Source organism: Mesoplodon mirus, assembly GCF_964341445.2.
Source record: "Mesoplodon mirus genome assembly, chromosome: 4".
Taxonomy (NCBI): domain Eukaryota; kingdom Metazoa; phylum Chordata; class Mammalia; order Artiodactyla; family Ziphiidae; genus Mesoplodon; species Mesoplodon mirus.
The window spans coordinates 35,747,653-35,772,046 of NC_138979.1; the positions used below are offsets into that span (position 1 = coordinate 35,747,653).

The window sequence follows — 24,394 nt, forward strand, 5'->3', positions numbered from 1 at the left end:
CTCGACGGCGCCCGGCCGGGGCTGGATGGTCTCTGGGCTCTGCCGGGCCACGCGGCCGCGACACGCTGGGGAAGCGGGCGCCGGGGCCGGTCCCCGCGCGGCTGGGCTCCGCCGGGCCAGCCTCCCACGGTCACGGCCACAGCCACAGCCGCTGTCACACTCGCACACACGCGCACACGCTGATGGCAACACTGCGTTCCAAAGCCCCTGCGCAGCCCATTGGCCAAGCCGCGGCGGTATGCAAATGAGGCCGCTGGGGCCGCCCACGCTTCATTGTTGCCTGGAGACCCGGGAAGACTGGAGCTGCTGGGAAAATGGGCCTGGGAGGCTGGGCGTGGGGTTGTCCTGGGGTCCGGAGAGCAGAGCCACACAGGGCTGCTTGCTGGGCGTAGGACGGGATGCATCTGGCATTACGATTGCCCTGGATGGGGAGAGAGAGAGATCACCTTCCTATGCTTCTGGGCCTTGGTGCGAAATCTGCTTTTGCTCATAGGCTATATCGCCTCCCTCAGGCGCATTTTCGGTAGGTTTCTGGTTTTTAAAAGGGACGCTCCGAAATACGCCTAAGTGGGGAGAAATGGAACGGGACCTGCAGTAGGAGGAGTTAGTCTGTGGGCGGCTGGTCTGTCTCTTCTTAACCCCACTAGGTGCTCTGGGTACAATCTGGTCCTCTAGGAGCCCAAGAGTTATTTTGTAATTTGTTAAATACCGCACTCGCCTCCATAGAGCGCTGAGCCCACTGTCAACTGTATTAAGAGCAGCTATCTCCAAGGAGCCTTAAACAGCGTGCTCTGTATCCAGGGGAATTCACCCGAGGACGAACCCAGCTTCCTCGGTAACTCCTACCAGTTGTGTCAGTTACAGAGTGTCCTTTTTCAGAGAGACCAGAGCGCCCATGTGCGCGGGGATCCAGCCAGGGGTCTGGAGCATCCCACTGATCTTCGTGTCAGAGCTGCGCCCAACAGGTCAGCATCTAAGCGGAATCTGGCCTCCAAAAGTCCTTAGGGCTCCCAAAAGACCTAGTACCCACTCTTAGCAACGCTTAACACTGAAAGATACAACCCTCTTCCTCCTCCAGTCTTCACCTAAAAGAAGCTCCTCTCTCTGGACCCTCAACAGATCCCATCTGGGATGACCAAGAGCCCCGGTTTACACCTGTTCCCTGGCGTCCACTCCTGGCATCCTGAATTTCTCCAGGATAAAAGTCACATGGGCTCTCCTTTGCCATTAGCTCCCAACTACTGTATCCCTGACTTCATCCTAGTGAGGATTGGGCTGATAACTACATCTCCCTGTGCCTCTGTTTCCTCACTTTCCCTTTAGAGGGTTCGAACAGGAGCATTCTTCCTCTGATATGGGAGAAAACAATGAACTTAGTGAAGAAGATAAAGGCGGCCATCCAGAGGGTTAATTAGTATGACTTGCATGAGTGCTGTGGGCGTGACTGGCCTACATACAGCTGACATCAGCCACAGATAGGTAACTAGAAGGTATGAGGGTGGTAACAGCTACGTCCGAATAGCATAGCAAGATGACCTGTTCACACAACAGGCTGAATGAACCCCACTCAACAGCAGGCTCTGCCCCAGGGGAACTGCTACTAAGGCAGGGGCAGCTGGGGGCCGGGCCATCTGGAAGGGGCTCACCTGCCTTCTTTCTCTGTGTCCAAGAGTAGTGTAAGTAGAACATGTTTGAAGGGACTTCTCCCTAAACTAATCTGACTCTGTGCCCTTTGGGAAAGGGGGTGATTTATTTAAAACTTTTTGGCCTTTTTTCCTTGGTTGATAGCATATTCCAATTCAGTTAATTTTGGTAATTTATCTCTTCATTTCATCAAGTATAGAATTGTAAGTGTATTCTCATCATTTTTTTAATATCAGAATCGTTCATATACGTTTTTCCTTCATAAAAGTATTTGTGATGTTTCTTAATTTTTTCTGTGATAAGACTCAGAGGTTTGCCAATTTTGTTGGTCGTTTAAAACAGTTCTTGGGACTTTCCTGGCAGTTTAGTGGTTAAGACTCGTGCTTCCACTGAAGGAGGCACAGGTTCCATCCCCGGTCAGGGAACTAAGATCCCGCATGCCATACAGTGCAGCCAAAATAAATAAATTAATTAATTAAAAATTTTTTAAGTTCTTGAGTTTATTCATCATTGCTATAGATTTTTTTTCTCTCATTAATTTCTATCTTTATTATACATTCCTTCCTTCTGTTTCATTCAGGAGATTGAAGTTATTCACAACAGAAACTGATCCTAAGCTGGAAAAGAATGTATTGGAGAAGGATTATCAGGCAGCGCAGAGGTTCAGGGGATGTAGGGAACCAGGTGGGGGGGATGAGCAGGAACTAGGAATCTTGAGTGGTCAGATCTCCAGCATGTCCAGGGGCAGCTTGTTGGGATGTGCTGGTTCCACCACATGTTCAGGCTGTGGCTACCAGAATGAAGGCTAAGCTGTTTCTGCTTCTTTCAGGCACTCACCTCAGATTCAAAGTTCCAGGGGGCAGCATATGATGAGCTAAGTCTAGATGTTATGCCCCGGCTCTAGAGTCTAAGATCCACACCATGGTGGATTGACCCAATATAGGAAGAAGCTTCAGATGCCAGGTAGCCAAAAAAAAGTATCTACAAACAACAGCAACACGAATGCCCACGAATGTTTATCTGGGAACTTTCAGCTGAAAGTGTTTTATTTATTTTTATACTTTCTTGTTTTATAATCAACACATGTAAAACTATGAATTATCCTCCTGAGTACGGCTTTGGTTTCACACTTTGTTTTCATCATGTAGTATAGTTCTTCTGATTGTGTTTTAAATAAATTTTTAATTGCAATTACAAAGAGGAAATAACTCTTTGATCCAAATGTTATTCAAGACAATTTTTAAAATCTTTTCTAGGTGGTTTGATTTCTATTATTTATGATATATGAAATTTGAGACTTGTGGTACTATTGTCAAATAACATGTCTTGAAGGTTTTTTTTAACATAGTCTATTATGTTTCATTTTATGAATGTACCACAGATGTTTGAAATAATGTGTATTCTCAGTTTCTAGGATACAGTTTTTCAGTTCATGGGTAACAGGAGCATGTGTTCTACCAAAGCTCCTAGCTCAGAGGGAGATTTCAAAGACGTGCTAGCTGAAGCCACATTGGCTAGTTCAAGGCTTGCCTTTTACATCACCATCACCCCTCCAGGACCCAAGGGCCCATAGCTCCTCAATCTGTTTAGGGAAGGAGTATACAGATGTCTTGGGCTATCTGACAGAGTTGTCTACATGGTATGAAACCAATGGGAGAGTCCTGAAGCACAAACAAGCATCACCCTAAACTGAAGGATCTTTGGGCACTTGGTGGTCTTCAAGGTAAATGACAAGAGGGATGCTGTGGTTGTCTCTGGCACTCTGGACAGATGACCCATGTTCTGGCAGAGGCTTGGGTGTTCTCCTATGTTCCCTTCCTTGTAGTCCTTGGCTCTCCCCTCCACTTTCCCTTCCCTGGTCCACAGAGTACTATGCTAATGTGCATTCACATCTGTCTGTCTTGTGGTCAGGCCAGCTTTTGAATCTAGTATTTGCAGCTCTTGTGTCTGGTCCTGGCATGAGTGTCACACTTCTCTGTGTGGGCAGGAGCAGAAGAGCCTTGGGCAGGGGACTGAGGGGGAGAGAAGCCTACTGATTAATGTCTCCGAATATTATCCCATCATGTATCTCATAAATCAAGTCTTCTGAGCTTATTGTTCAAATGCTCTGTGTCCTGATTTCTTCTACTTCACTTACCAGAGACTGAAAGTAGTCTACAGTCTCTTGTTACAATTATAATTATGTCTGTTGTGCCTTCATTTGGGAGTTTGCCTTTAAATATTTTAGGGCTGCCATATTTTGCCTGTGTTTGTGACTGCCATATCTTCCTTGTGGATTGGAATTTTATCCATATAAAATAACATATCTGTCCTACTTATGGATTTTTGCTTCTATTTTACTTTGTCACATGTAATTTTTTTGTATCCCTACATTTTGTTTGTATGTGCTTCATATGTCCTAATTGGTCCTTTTCCTCCTGTCTCTTCTTTTTTCCAGCTTTATTGAGATTAATTAACATATGTGTCATATTACATAAGTTTAAGGTGTACTGTGTGATTTGATACACATATATATTGCAAAATGATCACACAGTAGGGTTAGTTAACACCTCCATCACCTCATTTGTCTTTCTTTTTTCTTTTTCTTTCTTTTTTTTTTTTTTTGGTGACATGAGAACGTTTAAGATCTACTCTCTCAGAAACTTGAAGTATACATCCTTTACTTTTGACTTTTCATTTTGTTTGACATGTGCTCTTATAAAGAGAATAAAATTTAATTTTGTTTGTGGGCCAAAATATGTTTTCAATGTATTTTCCTAGAGAGATTTAAAGCATTCATATTTATTATGAAAAGGATATATTTGGTTCTAGTTTTGTCATTTTATGGCATGTTATCTGGGGTTTTATCCCCCCCTTCAAATAGCTCCTTCTATCACTAGTATCTGTTTGCTTCAAAGGTTTTCTTTGCTTTTTCTTCCCCTTTACTTTTGTGAGTTATGTACCCAATTTTTACCCACTAGCGGTTATCATTGTTCTATAAAATATTTGAACTTATATTGTCTATCAACATCAATAATTAAACATTGTAGGGAAGCCATAGCATGATTAGAATGAGCAGCGGCCAGGGCGCATGGACTAGGGCCACCTCGTCATCTCCTCAACTTAAAGCAGATCATGCTCTAGCCCCAGCCAGCTGAAAAGCCTCCAGCAAAGACCAGAGTGGGTCCAGTTTCCTTTGTCTGAAACAGAAAAAGAACCAGTTTGAGACTAGGATGCAGGGTGTTGGTTTTAAGCCAGGGAGGCAAAGATGGAGAGAAAACAAACAGAAATTTTGAGATAAAAGAATAGCAAAATTATTTTAAATTCAAAATAAAAGTTTTCACAAGTATATATTTCCCATGATACAATAACACCTAGAATTTGAAACTATCAAAAAGTAAAAAGGAGGAAATTTTACCTTTGGAATCACCACTGAAACAACTACTCTTAATATTTTGGCATATTTTTCTTTTACAGCCTTTTTCCTATGCAAAATTTAAACACAGCAGGGTCAGGACTATGCGTACTACTTTATTTTCTTTATTCTCTTAATTACATGAGCATTTTCTATACTGTCTAGTCTTCACACACATTATTTTCATGACAACTTAATAACCAATTATGTAGACATGTCAAATTATATTTGATCATTTTCTATTACTACTCATTTAAAGGATTTTTCCCCCAAATTTTTCATCACTTAAATAACGCTACATTAAACATCTTTTTCCATATTAGGATTTCTTTCTGTATTTAAGAATAGTTCCTTAGGGCCTCCCTGGTGGCGCAGTGGTTGAGAGTCCGCCTGCCGATGCAGGGGATGCGGGTTCGTGCCCCGGTCTGGGAGGATCCCATGTGCCGCGGAGCGGCTGGGCCCGTGAGCCGTGGCCGCTGGGCCTGCGCGTCCGGAGCCTGTGCTCCGCAACGGGAGAGGCCACAGCAGTGAGAGGCCCGCATACCGCAAAAAGAAAAAAAAAAAAAAAAAAAAAAAAAAAAAAAAGAATAGTTCCTTAGAATGGATTCCCAGATGTGAAATTAGTGCATCAAAGACTTGAACAGTTCTAAGTGCAAATTGCCATTTATGTAGCATAGTTATAATTGCTCCCACCCGCCATGGTCATTAGAGGAAAATCTTATAAAAAGGGAGGGGGTGTCAAAGAGACATGGATCGACATCTTCCATTTGCCTTGAATTCCATGACTTTAAGCCTGTGGCCTGATATAAGCTCCAGACTGCAGTTCTTGGCAGTCTTTGGAGAGCTGAGTTCAAATACTGACGTCTTAAATAATCCTAAAATGTTAGTTTAACCATGGCCTCTCAATTTCCAGCTTTACTCTTTTTTTTTTTTTTTTCTTGAAAAAAAGCTCTCACCCAGACTCCTTTCTGGGGAGGCACTCTGGGTTACTCATGCGTGAAAGGGTGGAGCTCTGGCCCATTATGTGGCATTTGTGCATTATGCCAAGTATTTAGATAGACCAGACCTAGAAGCATTCCTTCCCTCAATTTAAAATCTCCACATACCTGGTTGCGCAGAAAGTTGCGAGCATGGCTATTATTTTGCGTTCCTTGTAACTTCACAGGCCTTTTATTTTGCACATCTGGGAAAGATGTGTGCCCATCGATGAGGTAACAGAGCAGACATGATGAATCCCAGATGCTGAACATGGCAATTTGCCTCGAACTTGCAAGATCACAACTGGGAACAAATGTATAGATTTTCTTCACTTATTGTTTTACATGAAGCTGATGGAAAATCAATTGATGGGTTCCAGAAAAGGCCAGAGAAATCTTTCCATTTTAAAATGTAGAGGAAAAACACTGAAGTATTTTTGTGTGTTTAAAAATGAGGATTGGGTGAAGGGCTGCAATAAGCACACAGTGAAAGTAAATATAATTAACTGCTGAATTAATGTCTTTCATAGTTATACACAATGCATGACTCCATTGTTCTGCACTCTAAAAATGTTCAGTTAGAATTCTGGGTCATGGTGTAATGCTAATTAGAATTTGTTCATTGCATAGGTGCAGTTTTCATTTTCACATTTTACCCCAGAAGATTTACTTTTAAACAAATGCCAGGGATGAGGAATTAGTGAGTGGTGCCCTGATGGCTTTTGTAAACTACCGCTGCCACCTTGTGGTGCTTCTGAGAAGTGGCAGAGGTAAACCTTTAGGAACCACAAGTTTATCAGACAGTGGTTAGTTGCATGTCATTTACTTATAATTTCAAAGTTTTTTAAGAGCACACTAGCACCTCTATTCTTGTCACAGCAGCTCATCTGAATGGTGTTGAGTGCAAAATGTTGCTGCAGTTTGGATACCTTGAGGTCCTGGATCGCTTCTGGGACTTTGGCTAATCAAGGGTCCTCTTGCAGTTCTTACTGTGTTAAGAATCTCAAGAAGAGCTGTTCTGTCACTAAAACTTTAACCAGAGGGGTAGGAGGAGAATAAATAGAGAATGATGGTCATGGTATTAAAGGAGGAATTTCAAGAAAGAGGAAGTGGCCAATAGAGCCAGCAGTTACTAAGCAGCCCCCTGCATCCCAATTCTATCATTATCTATCCCCTTTTCCTCAATTTATTTTTTCCTCTTTACTCTAGATACCTGATATTTTAATAATACCTAATTCTTAATTTTGTATCATCCAACTCCACTCCCGGAATGAATAAAAAAGCTCTATGGCCGCACTGTTCAATAGAACTTTCCATGATGATGGAAATGTTCTCTCTCTGTGCTGTCCAGTACTGAGAACCACTGGCCAACTACGGCTATCAATCACTTAAAAGGTGGCAACTGTGGCTCTCAATTTCTACTTTATTTGGTTTTAATTAATTAAAACTTAAATAGCCACATGTGGCTAGTGGCTACTGTGTTGTGCAGAGCAGCTCTAGAAGGGAAAGAGATTATTCTACTCTATTTACTGCCGTGCTCCCAATACCAGAAGAGGACATGGAGGCCTAGAGCCACTCCAGAAACATATTCATTTAGTGAATAAATGACTATGAAGAGGGCAGATGAAGACGCAAAGTAGTGTATTAGATCTAGCAAGAAGTTGTGTGTTTGGGGGGCGGGGGTGATTAGGGAGGAGCTGTGGTCAAAGTAGATGGAGTTGAAAAGCTAAGGAAATGTTAGAGGTTGCTGTTCGTGTTGCGTATTCAAGGTGATGTGAGCAACGGTCCTGCCAGTACTGACTCCCATGGAATGGCGAGAGTCAGCTCTGCAGCCAGAGGATGGACTAAAGGCCAGGAATCCTGCCAGGATGGTCAGCAGAGGGAGGGACCACAAGAAACAGGGTTTTCCCATAGGCACATCTGGGCGGGCATCCACAGCAGTGCTGCCATGGAGGACAGGGAATTTCCACCTGGCTGTGTCCTTGTCCTTGAACCTGCAAGTTCCCCAGCTCGTTAAGTGGACCATGAGGTTGATAACAATGACCTGACAGGTGTGGTAGGACTCAGGGAAGCTTTGTCAAATGCATGAGACAGTCTCATTAGTATCATTATTACACACGGCTTATTCCTCTTCTGGTCACTGCTCAGAGTTGCATAGACGTCTGTGGGCCCTCACTGGCAGGAGATTCTGGTCCTAGACCCCAGCAGTCCAAGCTTGCACATATCCTCTACCCGTCTCTACTCCAGGCACCTACTGGGACTAATGCTCTAACTGTGTCCCCATTCCCCTTGGGAAAATGTCAAATTCCTTTTATAACATGTGCCAAATGAAGCACTGAAGGACGTTAAGACATCGATTCTCAGGACTTAGAGGTAATAATTATGGAATTGTAGATCACTGAATCATTCTAAGAAAACCCAAAAAGACACAGACATTCAATTTTAAGAAAACAATGCTTGCTGGGCTACTAAAAAGTGTGCTTTTCTCCACCCATTTTCCTATAAGCCCCCATTTTTCAGGGGATAAATCAATCCCCAATTGAATTCATATCCTCTTTCCACTGCCCTTGTGAGAAGAAACTGTGGTTCCCTTTAAGTGTAGGATTTGGTGCATTTACAAATGTAGCAGAAATGCCCATAGCATCTGGCATTTCAAGAATCTCCCACTCGTTCTGTATGTGCCTCTTGTAATCATACAAGAAAAGTTTACACAGTGTCTGTGTTGATTTGTATTAATATTTTTAAAGTTGGTTCATTGCTGTTATGATTACTGTCTATAGGGGGCAGCGAGGGACCTCAAAGTGAATCAGCAGAACAAACTACATATGGCCAAATGTGAGATTCCACAGCTCTCTAAAGCAGTGCTTCTCAATCTTTTAATGTCTACATGAATCCCCTGGGTATCTAGTTAGAATGCAGGCTCTGATTCCCTGGGTCTGCAGTAGGCCCCAAGGCCTAAGATTTTGCATATCTCACAAGCTCCCAGGTGATGCCAGTGCATCTTCTATGTGGTCCAGGGACCACACTTTGAGTAGCAAGGCTGTAAATGACAGTCTTATAGAGACCCCAGATGCAGCTTTTCTTATTTAACACATGCTCATTATATGAATAGCGGGCATGCACCATAAACAGTTCCTTGTGTTTAAGCGAACTGGATGGATGGAGAACAACTGAGTTGCAGGTATATGTCTTTCCCTTGGCCATGGGGGCAACATTTTCTCTCCTGTGGCTCAGCAACTCTGCTGGTAAACTTCAGAGGCTGGTATTATTTGTCATCACCTTGGCCCAAGTGGGTGTTGGATTCTGAAACTGATTTTGTCAGATTTTGTCCAAACCGTAGGATGTGCTCTCACCCCTGAAGCATGGAACCAGTGGCCTACAACCACCTTCTGTGGCCCGGGCCATTATCAGGCCCCTGGACATGCAAAGGGAAAAAAGGCACAGTGTATATGGTACATGCCACTGTGCACTCTCACGGCAAGCCTGTGAGATACATACAGTCTCTCATTCAAAGCTCAGAGAGATGTGTCCCCAACAAGAGGTGATTGATCCATCTCTCAAACTCAGGCCTCGGAAGTCCACCCACTGGCCTGGAGAGAATCAGGACTTTAATGTGTATGAATACTCCTTGCTCTAAAGTACACTTCAGTCAAGTTCATTCAGTTAACACACACGTATTGAGCACCTGCTATGCACCTGGCCTTGTGCTGGGGGCTGGACCAGCAGAGATGAATCCATTTGTCCTGTAGGAGCAGACATTTGAAACTTGTGAGTAGGTTTCCAAGGGGAGTCTCATGCAGCCTTAGGAGAAGCTGGAGTCGAGTGAGCTGACTGGTGTCTGTCCCAACCACTGGCCCCTCAAGGTGCTTTTCCCTGACCAGGGCAGTCATATGGCATTACATAGAGGCTGGATTCCTTTGTGCCCTAACATGACCCTTATTTCTATAGTAAGCTGTGACTTTATTCTCCTCCCTACCAGACTCTGAACTGGAAAACACAGCTTAGTAAGCACGTATTGTATTGGTTAGCACCATTCCATTCTCGTGACTTTTCCTTACTCCTGACCCTTATGCACCCTCTGCCCACCCAGGCTGGGGAACAAGAGAGCTGATGCAGCTGAAGTGATGGAGGACCATCAGGGGTACTGACACACACACTGCCACCCATCCTCTTCGTGGGCTGGAAGCTTACCTCAAGCAAGCTGCTGGAAGATGAAGCTTTGTCTGGCCCATCTCTGTACAGGCGCGTGCACACACACACACACACACACTGACTAGTACAGAACCAAATGAACTCTGTCACCCCACAAAATTTGAGAAGTAAATGAATGACTTAAGATCTCACCCGTGGGTTTGCAGATCATGAATGGATTGACGTTAAAGTTCATTCGTTTTAGGCAAAACTGACCAAAGCTGTTAGAAATCAGGATCCTGGTAACCTGTGGGAGGGGCAGTCAGGACTGGAAGGGGTCCCAGGGAGGCTTCTGGGGGCTGCTTGTGTTCCATTTCTCAGACTGGGTGCAGGGTACATGAGAGGGTTCACTTTGCTAAAATACATTAAGCTGTACTCGTAAAGTATGTGCACTCCTCTAGATGCACACACACAAAAATACACAAAGTTCATAACTTTGAAAGATTTTCACTACATAGAATAGCCATTTTAAAAACAGGAATTAAATCATAATGCTTAAATCAATGACAATGAACAAATGCCCTGCAATTTTCTCCTTTGCAGATTCATTGCTTCTTAAAAACAAAACAAATCACCAATTACCTAATCTTGGCCACCCCCATGCAATACATTTAAGGCTAGAAACTTCAAAAACAGCCCATCTCTTCTCTGTTTTCCATTCTGCTTTTGCTCTCCCCCCACTGATGCTTGTTGAACGACCTCACCTGATTTTTATATAGAAAATTGAGTCCATCTGGTGTTAGCTCCCTCCAGCCCCCTCCTGCCCACTTGAATGCAATCCTGGGAACCCACGTTTTCCTCCCCTGCTTCCCTCTGATGGTGAGGAAAAGGAGCCCCACCTCCTCTTCACCTCTCTGCAGCTCACTCCCCAGGAGTCTGGCCCTGACACACACCTCCAGGAGGGGGGCATCCCCTCCCCACAGGCAGCAAATGCTGGATGTTCCAGACTTGGCCCCAGCCCATTTGCAAGGTCTTCAGTTTCAGAAAAAGAGCCTGAGCTGCTTCCCCATCCCCCCCAGGACATTGGTAGAATCATCCCCTGAGATCTGAGTTTACCTTTTATACAGTCTTGACCCTTTGACTTTTGTCTTATATTTCCTGACTTCCAGACATATGCGGGGACTAATTTTAAGTGGCTTTGGAAGTTTAGATGTTCAGGCTTTTGCAAATAATTTAATTTCAGGCCTGAAACGCTCAAGTTTCTCTGAAAACCTAGAACCTTTTAAACTCTTTAAACTGGGTGCTTCAGCTGTACAGTCTGAGAGTTGGAGGCCCAGGCCTGGTCTTTCTGTCCTCCATAAAACCCAGATAAACTGTCTAGCAGGGAAGTACCAGGTGCCACCCAATCTGGGTTTAACCTGCTGGAGGGCTCTGTAGAAGCCCAATTTGCCTAAAAGCTAAAATATCCATTCCCTTAATGATACATTTCCCCAAAATTCATAGTTGTATGATCTATTTTAGTTCACATATGATAAAGTAGTCTCTAGCCCCTACAGCATCCAGGCGTTCCCATGGGCACCCAACCTGGGGAGTGGAGTGTAAGCTTGCTTCCTCAACTGGACATCTTCTTCAGGACACAACCTGCACAACTGCCCATGGCACCCCTGTCCACTCTTTTGGAGATATTTTAGGTAAATTTTGATATCTTTCTGCTTCCTCTACTTTTGATCATATCAGTAACTATTTTTTAGCCACTCCTTCTAAGGATACTTCAACTTTATTTTCATGTTTATAGTACATATTTAACAAATGCCCAGAATTTATACCCAAGGTATCAGATTTATCTCTTTGAAGTGTCTCAGTTCCACTTTACTCTTTAAAAATGGGTTTTACAGAACTTGGTACACCATAGGGAATTATTAATCAAATTATATAACATACAGAAGGTTTATGCCAAATTAGTGAGGCCTGCCCAGATGGTTAGAATGAAGAGGCAAGAGATATAACATCAGTGTACTCAGCTCCATTGCACTTTGTTTTTAAAGCTATATAAATAAATAAAAGGATTAGGCATCACAAAATACTAATTAATACATCCAACATATTTAAAATATATTTGTGGTTTTTCTCTCCTCCACTCTTTTCCTAGAGCCCATGCCTTGCAAGGCCAAGATAAATGAAAAGCATGCTCATAACACAACCCGAGTCTGGGAAGAAGGTAGACACTTTTTTTTTAAACATCTTCATTGGAGTATAATCGCTTTACAATGTTGTGTTAGTTTCTGCTGTATAACAACGTGAATCAGCTATACGTATACATATATCCCCATGTCTCCTCCCTCTTGCGTCTCCCTCCCACCCCTCTAGGTGGTCACAAAGCACCGAGCTGATCTCCCTGTGCTATGCGGCTGCTTCCCACTAGCAATCTATTTTACATTTGGTAGTGTATATATGTCCATGCCACTCTCCCACTTCGTCCCAGCTTACCCTTCCACCTCCCCATATCCTCAAGTCCATTCTCTACGTATGTGTCTTTACTCTTGTCCTGCCCCTTGGTTCTTCAGAACCTTTTTTTTTTTTTTAGATTCCATATATATATGTTAGCATACGGTATTTGTTTTTCTCCTTCAAGGCAGACACTCTTCAGGATAATAAAATACAGGAGATATGCCAACAGCACAAGATATCTGATATATTTTAGATAATCCACCTGGAGACCAGATGACCATAATGGCCTTTTTCCATCCAACCAGCAGGATGTGAGACTCCCTCCACCCTGTCTCCAGCAATGGGCAAGAGAGAAATCCACTCCAAAGGACTAATCCACAGACTGACAATGCACACCCAAGGCCATGGCCCAAAGCATCCATTTTAGGGAGAATATGAGGAATAAAAGGACTGGGGATGGGGAGTAGGGGATGGCAAGGAAGAGTTCCAAAGAAAACTGTTTCCGCTCATGCGCTGAGTAGTTATTACAGACTGAGGTCAAGCATGGAAGGTATACTGAGAAGACAAATAAACATGATTGTCCATAGAGGTCCCTTAAAACTCTATGGCCTACTGCTCCTAAGTGGTACATGGGCATGAACTGGGTAGACGAATCCCTACCACCCCTTTTTACTCCAAACAGATTGATTCTATCACTAGAACATAAGTTAAGAATTGACTGAAGGAGGTTTTCAGCTAAACAAAGCAGACATAACACATGTTTATCTCCACCTCTTCCCAAAATCACACAGAAGGACACTAAAAGAATTAGAAAGAGAACAAGAGAAGACATGACAGACTAGAGATGTCAACCAAATTTGGGGAAATTGAAAACAGTTGAATAAATGGTGCTGCCTTAGCTGAGCTCTGAGAACAAAAATCTGACTGCCTGCAGAGGAGATGAAACTGGTGAAAAACTGATTCCCAGTACAGAAGTCTGGAAAGTTTCAGAAATCAAGGCACAGGCACCTTCAAAGAGGAAGAATAGGGTGGGTTTGGCAGTGCAGGGCGGAAAGCAGAACTGTTTTAAACCTCTAAAAAGGAGGAGCTGGGCCCCCAGATTCCAAGCCCAGGCCACAAAGCCATGGGAATGACCCTGCCTCTCTTTGCAGAAAACAGGAGACTCATCCTCAGAGAAGGATGGGAGAGGGACCTCCAGAGAAGGACCAGAGAAACACTGGGAGTGGAGAAGTAAAAGTGGGTGAGGCCCTCCTTCCCCCACCCCACCCCCACTCAGTTCTGAGAATGCTGGCTCCAGGAGGGCTGTCTCTAAGGGAAAACCATGGAACTGATAGATTAGTTGGTGTGTTTGACTGCATAAGAGGACTGTTAGAGTTCTTTTAGAATGTTTGGGGCTGAATCAATGATAAATAAGTGCTATAAAACTAAGTGAACAAAAAATAAGGCAATTATTTAAAATGATATAATAAGGGAAATAAAATCATAACACAGGGACTTTCCTGGTGGTCCAGTGGGTAAGACTCTGCGCTCCCAATGCAGGGGGCCTGGGTTCAGTCGCTGGTTGGGGAAATAGATCCCACATGCATGCTGCAACTAAGAGTTTGCATGCTGCAACTAAGAAGTCTGCATGCCGCAACTAAGAAGCCCTCATGCCGCAGCTACAGAAGCCCACAGGCCGCAATGAAGATCCCGCGTGCCACAACTAAGACCCAGCACAGCCAAAATAAATAAATAAATAATTTTTAAAAATCATAGTAGTGGTATTATGATACCAGTACATGGTATAGCTGTGAACAATATTTGCATACTTATAATAATGACAATATAAAAGATTAATTTGACAAAAAACTATATAAATTAGGAAGACGGGGAGGGGCATGTATAGTGGTTTAGGAAACGTAATAGTATTTTAACAGTAGGAAGTCAATAGATGACTTCTAAAATTTAAAAAATCACAACTAGTAATATAAGCATGTTGTATAGAAATAACAAATTTTAAAAAGAGAGAAAGAGAAGAAAAGGCTGAAAGATTTAAAAGCATGTATTCTGAGTGGTGGAGATGGGGAGCAAAAATTGAGGTACAGGAAGCCTGGGGTAAAGGACTGCTTCCTTTCCTGTAAGGCATGGACTATCATTTGACTTCTAAAATTATGTACACGTACTGCTTTATAGTAAGAATTAAATTACATTTTTAAAAGGAATTTGTTGGACATTCTTTAGAATTAGGTGTGCGTGTGCTCTGGGTTGAGAGGGAATTAGACCACCTCTTTGCTCCCCTAATCACCAGCAGATGTGTGGATTTCTTCAGAGTCTGAGAGAGGGATGATAAGAGACCACAACATGGACAACAGCCTAGCAGCTGACCAGTGAGACTGATTTGCTTTACTGGCTGCTTCATTCTTCCCTCCAACCTAAAGGCCATAGATGTCTGGGATTATGGAACTGTGGTGCAGTGCCTGCTATGCCCATTTGAATTCCATAAAACTTAGTCAGGAGGTTCCTGCTTTGGCAGCTGAACAATGGTTTTCAGGGGTATAAGTATCCCCAGCACAAATGGTAATGTTGCTTGGAGGGGAAAAGAGATTTAAGTAGAAGCAACAATGATATCCGTGCTAGAGCTATTGGAAAGGCACCCAATTTGGAATGGATGTGTCAACTGAGGACTGGGATCACACCTTATTTTGCAACATAGAAGACACTTCCTATTCAGGCCTCCCAGAGGAGATGCTAGGGGAGGTGGCCTAGAAACTAGTGTGTACACCTTCGTTGTGTGGTGCAATTAGAGGGACGGCGAATTCATGGAAAAAATGGAGCTGGTCTTCCACATGTGCTGGTGCAGTGACTAGGCAGGCTTCTGGGGGGCTTAATTAGTGTGTGCATGGTATAGTTTTTCATCCTTTAGTTTTAACCCATGTATGTCTTTATTTTAAAGTAGGTTTCTTGTAGATAGCATATAGTTTTTTTTTTATTCAAGCTGACAATCTCTGACTTTTTTTTTTTTTTTTTTTTCGGTACCCGGGCCTCTCACTGCTGTGGCCTCTCCCCTCGCGGAGCACAGGCTCCGGACGCGCAGGCCCAGCGGCCATGGCTCACGGGCCCAGCCGCTCCGCGGCATGTGGGATCTTCCCGGACCGGGGCACGAACCCATGCCCCCTGCACTGGCAGGCGGACTCTCAACCACTGTGCCACCAGGGAAGCCCAATCTCTGACTTTTAATTGGAATGTTTAAAGCATTACATTTAATGTAATCATTAATATGGTTGGGTTTATATCTACCATCTTGCTATTTGTTTTCTATTTCTCCCATCTGTTCTTTGTTCCCCTTTTCCATTTTTCCTATTTTCTTTCATGTTAATTAGGTACTTTGAGGGATTCCATTTTGTTTCCACTATTGGCTTTAACTATAGCCTTTTGTTGTATTTTTTTAGTAGTTGCTTTTGGGTTATAATATTCACCTCTAACATGGTAGTCTACCTACAAATAAAATTATACTATTTTACTTATTATACATATTATACATGAAGCTTAAAAGAGTACACTTCTATTTCCCCCTCCTATCCTTTGTGTTATTTTTATCATACTTTTAAATTCTATGTATGTTATAAATACCACAATACATTATTATTGTATTTGCTTTAAATGGTCAATCATCTTTAAAACAAAATTTCAAATTAAAAAATGTATTTTATATTGACATATTTACCATTTCTAGGGCTCTTCCTTCTTTTGTATAGATCTCAGTATCAATTTGGTGTCATTTTCCTTCTGCCTAAATAACTTCCTTTTTTTTGCTCAGATATACTGGCAATGAATATCTCAGCTTTTTTGTGTGGAAAAGTTCTTATTCCACTTTCATTTGAAAGATATTTTCAAAGATATTTTTGAAAGATATCTTCACTAGGTATAAAATTCTAGGTTTACAGTTTTCTTTCAGTGCTTTAAAGATGCCATTCCATTGTCTTCTGGCTTGCATCTCTTCTGACCAGTAGTCTACAATATTTCCCTTTGTTCATTTGTATGCACCGTTCCTTTAATTTCTGTCTTGTGAATTTTTTTTCTCTGTATCTCTCATTTTCAGCAATTTGATTTTGATGTTCCTTACTGTGGTTTTCTCTGTTTGTTCTACTTGGGGTTTGCTGAGAGTATTAGTCAGCTTGGACTTCTATAACAAAATACTATAGACTGGATGGCTTCAACAACAGACATTTATTTCTCACACTTCTAGAGACTGGCAAGTCCAAGATCAAGGTGCTGGCAGATTCGGTTCCTGGGGAGAGCCTTCTTCCTGGCTGCAAGAGGCTGCCATTCTCACATGGCAGAGAGGGAGAGAGCTCTGATCTCTCTTCCTCTTTGTATAATGGCACTAATCTCATCATGGGGGACCCCCACCTTCATAACCTCATCTAAACTGAATTACCTCCCAAAGGCCCCACCTCCAAATGCCATCACATTGGGGGTTAAGGCTTCAGCATGTGAATCTGAGCGGGGTACACAAACATTCACTCAATAACAATGAGCTTTTTGGATGTGTGAGTTTATATTTTTTTAAAAAATTGGAAAACTTTCGGCTATTTTTTTAACCTAGTTTTATTAAATATTGCTTCTTTGGGATGTGTTTATAACAACTCCCAGAACATCTCATGTAAGGATTTAAAGCGGTCATATTAAAATACAGCTTCAATATAAAGTTTATCACAGTTTTACAGTATTCAAAAATGACAGACCTGCCTTAAAGAACAAAACAAAAACCAAAAAAGGACTATTACACCCAAAACATAAGAAAACAATTAAACAAACAAGTTTGGCATCTCCATACTTTATAGTATAAAACAGAGTATTAAATCTATTACTGGCAAACAGACACTGACTTATTACCTAGTTTGAAATGTGTCCCATTTAAACACACTATACAAGTTCACTATACAAAAGATTGATGGTCTTTTTGATGAAAGAAGTGCACCCTGAAAATTTTTGCCACTTTAGAATATTCAGCTCTTAAAGTCAAAAAAGTCCTTTTGCTTTTTTAAACTGAAGGCTGAATTCAGATTTTTTTGTTGTTTTGTCTCTTTTGTCAGCCTTCCTGGTTTAAAAACAATAGTGTCTATGGACGCCCACCAGGGGGCAGTGTAAGATTAGCCATTAAATCACGAACAGCTGCAAATATTGTGCATTCACCTTGTCGTGGTGGGTTCATCTCTGCAAACCTCTTCAGAATGTTGCTGACCATCATGGGAGCAGTAATAGAAGAGTTCTGCTGTCTGGGAATGTCTGCCTGCTGGGTGATACCTGAAGCCATGTCATAAATAATTGGAACTATAATACTAACAGGTTCTTGGGGAGGGACCGATGTTTTCTGAGTTAGCTGAAGAAAAAATAGCATTTTGGATTTCAGCACCACAGCAGGTGTCCCAGGAGGTGCAATTGGCGGTGCACTGGGAGGGATCGTCAGGCAAAACTGAACGTTCCATTTTAGCTGTGTTGCCTGGTCAGGAAACAACTCTAGCTTCATAATATGCACACAGTCCCTGAGGATGTGTGTAGGAGCTCCTAACAGCTTGGTGAAAGCTATTAATGTATTGGCTTTAAATGGCGGTCCTGCAACTCTTGTTTCAAAGAATTTCTCTAAAACTTGAAGTTCATCAGGTTTCCACTGTCCTGCATTTTCGGGTGTCACTTTTAGCTGAAGTGTTTGGTTGGTTTGGGGACTAAGGGCTACTCTGCATTTCAGCGCATCAGTCTTAAACATGATCACTCCGGGTTCATTGGAATTTATCAGCTGTAGCGTTTCTTGTTGAATAATTCTTTGAAGGTGTCGTCTCATGATGACGGATCCAAGGAATCTCTCAAGCGGAGAACAAAGGTAACTACCTGCTAGGCCGGGCACGAGGCCTGGCGTTGGAGAGGGCAGCAGTAAAATATTCAAGGCACTGTGAGTGAGGATGGTAGGGATGGAGGCCGCCCAGGAGCGCTGAGGTAGTTTACGAGGTGGAGGCATGTTTGTGGGCATCGTTTGGGAACTTGTTCCAGCTCGAGGGGAATGAGAAGCATCTGGAACTGGAGAATGTAGTGATGGGTTGGCTGGTGACATCCCAGGCATGCGTGTTGCTGGTGAGGGGCCAGACACTTGAGGAGACCCTGGCCAGTTCCCTGCTCGTCCACTTGGTGACACCATAGTGTATGGAGAACTAGGGTCCAGGGTTCCATGTGGACTAGCAAAACTGGCCCCTGGTCCTATTGAGATTCCATGCGAGGAAGGGGGAGGAGTTGGAACAAATGATGCTGGTGATGGGGCTCTCAAAGCCCCACTGGGGGAGCTGGCGGCATGCAGATTTCCTGGAGACTGTGTGTGCATCATAGAGGGAGACTGGTTAACTGTGCTGTGATAAGATGTAGGGGGCAAAGTTAGAGGATAAGCGCCTGATGATCCTGGCTGCTTTCGAAATGGCTGTTGCTGGGGTGGTGGCTGGAGTTGTGAGATTAAAGAATCCATCATATCTCCTCCAATGGGAGAAGGGGGATTATCATCCTCATTTACAGACCTTCTTTGAGCATCCTGATTGCTGTCAACAAACATATTCAGGAACGTCTTGAGTCCTGGTGCAGGATAAAAACCTTCAACCAACTTGCTATTATCAAAAAGACTATAGGCCCCATCGCGTATTGCCACAACGCCTCGACTCCGGCAGTATATATCAATGCAATACATGTTCCTGAAGGCCAGTCTGATGTGGGTGGATGACTGCGGCAGGATGGAGAAGCACTGGTAGGCAGTGTTGGTTCTCTGGGTCAAGCCCAACATCGGCACAGTGGGCAGTTTGTTGATGGCATTCAATGGAGCCTGAGTATCAAACAGTACCTGTAATAACTGAACCACATTTGGTGTTTTGTTGAACATTTCTTGAAGCTGATGGAGAATAGTATTGTGACAGTTACTGCATCCTGAGTTTAGACCAACAGTTCCCAAAGAAATGTGAAATTTCTGATGTATGGAATTCCACTGGATACTAATTGAACTTCCCTTGGTGGTTCCATAACACAAGATAAGTTTTCGGTAATTATAAACACAAACTTCTGAGAAAATGTTTAGATGAGTGGGTATGTCTGGTAGAGAACGTGCGAATTCCAACACACACTCATATAATCGTGCAATGCTATTCCAGTCATTAAGGAACATTTCAACCACTTTTCTACCACCAACAGGTTCAGACAACAGGTTTTCATACGTCAGATAAACATGCCGGGATGGTCCTTGCTCCCTGGTAGAAGTGCCATTAAGTGGACAATTTGCAAACACTAACTCTGCCACCCAGGTGCGGTTATTTCTACCTTGTAATCGGAAAGTGCAATCGAGAAGAGAGCGGTCCAAAGCCTTTTGGGTTTCCTCATTTACACCCTTACAGGGAGGAATTTTCAATAAGCGAATCGCGTGACTGAAGCCATCACCTTCCATTTGCACTCCTTGATGTGGAATCTCCAGATTGGACAGCTCCAACCGAAGTCCTACAAATGGCATATTTGTATCACACATAGCGACAAAGTGAGCTAGAACTTTATTGAAGGCACACATTTCTCCTGATCGTTTGGTTTTCTTGGTTTCTACTGGACACAGATCATCAGACAACTTGCGCTTGGCACTGCTTCTAGGCTGTTTCCCGTTTTTTGTACGAAAAACTAATTCCTGGATGTTTTCCTTGAACTGCTGCAGCAGGAGGGCCATGACAGGGCTGTCTTCACAATCTGTGGCATTCACAGACATGAAGTAGTACTTGTATGACAGCTGTGTGGGTTTATTGGGAACCTCCAACATCTCCACAACAATGTAGTATTGTGGAAGACGGGTAAGTTTAATGAACAGCTTATTCTTAGAAAGGTTTCCAATAGGATGGGTTGAATAATTGGACAGCTGCAATGTTTCACTGCTTATTGTAGGCAAGTGTTTTATAGATTGTTTGCAACGCTGTTGTCCAAGCCAAAACTTAAGTTGCTGAATCCAAGGAATGATCCGTTGCATATCATCATTCACAGACTTCTCCATGTCATCCAGTATGGCTTGGTCAAGTCCATAAAGCATCAACTGGAACGTTCCAGAATGCAAATCTACAAAAATGTGTAGACACTCCGAATTACCACAGGGCTCCAAGATGGGAACAACAAGAGCTGGAAGTGCAGTCTCTATGGAAGAATTTTCATTGGCATTGAAGCCTCTAAGAATGGCCTTCAGTTCCTGGAGCTTCTGATGAGCTCGTGCATGGACACTGTCAATCAGGAGTTTTTCTATTGATAAATGATCAATCTTCATGGCTCTTTCTACTAATTTGGAATCAGAAGCTGGCAAAGGAGGATCATGAAAAATCTGTAAAGGCTTGGAGACATCATTCTCATCAATTTGAATTGTAACTTTGTGAACAGATGCTGTCCCTGTTTTTCTCCCAAGAACCTGTTGATTCCAAACTGAGAGGGAGAGGCACTTTCCTGCATGATACCTTTCCACCTGTATGAGGTCTCCCCACCGCTCTCGGATTAACATTAGAGTTTGGGAATGTAGCACTTCTAACTGAAGTGATAAGCAGAAAGAATGCAGGCAGTTGTACATGTCCTGAAGAGGTTTCTCATCAGCAAAGAGCCTAGACTGTACCAGCTGATGGATAAAGTTGATCTGCATACTATGAACCAAGGCTCGCCCATCTCCTGTTTCCTTATCCTCAACTAGAAGTTCTAGCTTGAGAAGACGCCAGGGAACATCAGGGTCATCTCCCATCACAGTCAAGGTGGCTTCAAATTCTCCTTCAGCTCGAAACTTCACTCGGCCATTTGCAACTGTAAGATTTGCTAACTGAGGAGGAAGATCTGTGGTTACAAGACGATGTCTAAGAATCTGGTTCAGCTGGTGAAGTGTAGCTTGTTTCTCAATTTTGGTAATTGGGTCTGGAGGAATAATTTTATCCCTAATGCAGGTTGGCAGCCGTGGGTAAGACCCAGTAGTCAGTACATCAATAGCATATGGGATGGCAAAACTAGGCAGGCGGGCATGGACCAGAGCATCTCTAGCTAATGAGGCCAGGCGATCAGCAGTATCCACAAACAGGATGGCTTGCTGATCTAAGAAGCTCGAGATCATCGCACATTTTTCCACTTTGCCAGCATTATTAGTCCATTTTACTAAAGCTAATAATCGAACAAAGAGTTGGCATGTCCGGCTAGCAAACTGCACTATTTCTATTTTCCTTTCCACATCAGATTTCCTTGGCAGTAAGTCAGTCAGTACCATGAGCTCCGAGTAGGCCCGGTGCAGCAGAAATTCGATGAGGGTGCTTAGCCGGTAGCCAGGGCTAGCCGCCGCCGCAGCGGCCGCCGCCACGGCGGCTCCCGGAGGAGGAGGCGCCGGGGCTGACGCGGGGCCGCCGCTGCCCCCGCCGCCGCCTCCGGGCGGGACCAGCTGGTGGTTCTCCAGCTGCACTGGGGCCATGGCGGCGCAGGGCCGGGCTTGGCGCAGCGGCACAAGATGCGGCTCTCGAGCCTCCCTCCCGGGCGCTGGATCACCACGCCGAAGTGGGCGCAGGCGAAGTCGCCGCCGGCGCCGCCTACTACCGCCAGGCCGCCTCTGAACAGGAAGCCGTGCGCCGGCCGCAGAGGCCCGCCCCCACGTAACGTCAAGCCCGCCGGCTGCCGGGACTGGAGCAAGGGGCGGGGGTGAAAGGGGAGAGGGGAGGGGGGAGGGCGGGGAAGCGGGTGGGCGGCTCAGAGAAGCTGCGCCCTCGCAACCGATCAGAGGCAGTTCCACCAGGCAGCCGCAGCGTCCATGTTGACGGCCCAAAGCGCTTGGCTATTTTTTCTTGAAAAATGTTTATTGCCTTCCCCTTTTCTGGAACTCCAATCACACATTCCTCAGGCTTTTTCTCAATCCAGCTCTACCTAATCAGCCTTCTAACTAGAGTGATTTATTTTTTTTCTTAGAATAATTTAGTGAGCTTCTACACTATTATTTGTCAATATAATGGTGAATTTTTTATTTTTGTTTCTTTTTTAAAAATATTTTAATGATTTTTTCAGCTTTATTGAGACATAACTGACAAATAAAATAGTAAGATTACTTAAAGTGTACTATGTGATGATTTGATATACATATATATTGTGAAAGGATCCTCCCCATTGAGTTAATTAACACATCTATCCATCACCTCACACATTTACCTTTTTTTTTTTTTGATGAGAACATTTAGGTTCTATTTTCTTCGCAAATTTCATTTATACAATACAGTGTTCTAACCTATAGTCATTATGACATATACACATTAAATCCTCAAACCTTATTCATCTTCTAACTGAAAGTTTATGCCCTTTTACCAACCTCTCTCTATTCCTCCCAACGCTTGCAACCACTTTTCTGCTGTTTCCATGAGTTAAACTTTTTTCCCAGAGTCCACATGCAAGTAATGCCATGCAGTATTTGTCTTTCTCTGTCTGACTAATTTCACTCAGCATAATGCCCTCCAAGTTCATCCATGTTGTCACAAATGACAGGATTTCCTCCCTTTTTAAGGATAAATGATAGTTACATGTGTACACACAAACACACACACACACAATATTAATTCTTCCAATCCATGAGCACAGAGTATCTTCCCAATTATTTGTCTTTTGAATTCTTTCATCAATGTCTCACAATTCTCAGTGTAGAGAATTAATATTGTTTAAGTGTCCATACAACCCAAAGTGCCCAAAATGTTCTACAGGTTCAATGCAATCCCTATCAAACTCCCAATGACATTTTTCACAAAACTAGAAAAAACAATCCTAAAATTTTTAAGGACCCACAAAAGACCCCAAATAGCCAAAGCAATCTTTAGAAAGAAAAACAAAACTGGAGGCATCACACCTCCTAATTTCAAACATATTACAAAGCTATAGTAATCAAAACCATATAGTATTGGCAAACAAACAAACAAACAAAAAAGACACATAGATCAATGGAACAGAATAGAGAGCCAGAAATAAACCCACACCTATATGGTCAATTAAGTTATGACAAAAGAGCCAAGAATATAGAATGGGGAAAGGATAGTCTCTTCAATAAATTGTTCTGGGAAAACTGGATATCCACATGCAAAAAAATGAAGCTGGATCTCTATCTTATACCATACACAAAAATCAACTCAAATGGATTTAAGACTTGAACATAAGACCTAAAACAATAAAACTCCTAGAAGAAAACAAGGGGTAAGCTCCTTGACATCAATCTAGATAATGATTTTATTTTTGGACTTAATACCTAAAGCAAAGGCAACAAAATCAAAAATAAACAAGTGGGACTACAAACTAAAAAGCTTCTGCAGAGCAAAGGAAACCATCAACAACCTATAGAAGACAACCTATAGAATGGGAGAAAATATTTGCAAAGCACATATCCAATAAGAGATTAATATCCAAAATATACAAGGAACTAATACAATTCAATAGTAAAAACAAAAACAAATAACCCAATCAAAAAAATGGGCAGAGGAACTGAGTAGACACTTTTCCAAAGAAGACATTCAAACAGCCAACAGATACATGAAATGCAAATCAAAACCACAATGAAATATCACCTCACACCTGTTAGGATGTCTATTATCAAAAGACAAGAGAAAACAAATGCTGGTAAGGATGTGGAGAATATGGAACACTTGTACACAGTTGGTGTAAACATAAAGTGGTGCAGCCACTATGGAAAACAGTATAGAAGTTCCTCAAGGAATTAAAAATAGAACTATCATATGATCCAGCAATCCCACATCTCAGTAGACGCCAAAGGAAATGAAAT

General features: G+C 42.9%; 1 protein-coding gene across 1 annotated transcript; it reads right to left on the bottom strand.

Moving 5' to 3' along the window:
- Positions 1-17,405: 17,405 nt before the first annotated feature.
- Positions 17,406-22,206, bottom strand: LOC309801944 (mediator of RNA polymerase II transcription subunit 14-like). The gene has a single exon (XM_082617076.1). It carries the CDS (start codon positions 22,058-22,060, stop codon positions 17,696-17,698), a length of 4,365 nt encoding a protein of 1,454 aa, XP_082473202.1. The 5' UTR covers positions 22,061-22,206; the 3' UTR covers positions 17,406-17,695.
- Between the last annotated feature and the right edge of the window lie 2,188 nt (positions 22,207-24,394).

Coding starts and splice junctions, on each gene's coding strand:
- LOC309801944 (XM_082617076.1), bottom strand. CDS start 22,060: ATGGCCCCAGTGCAGCTGGAGAACCACCAGCTGGTCCCGCCCGGAGGC.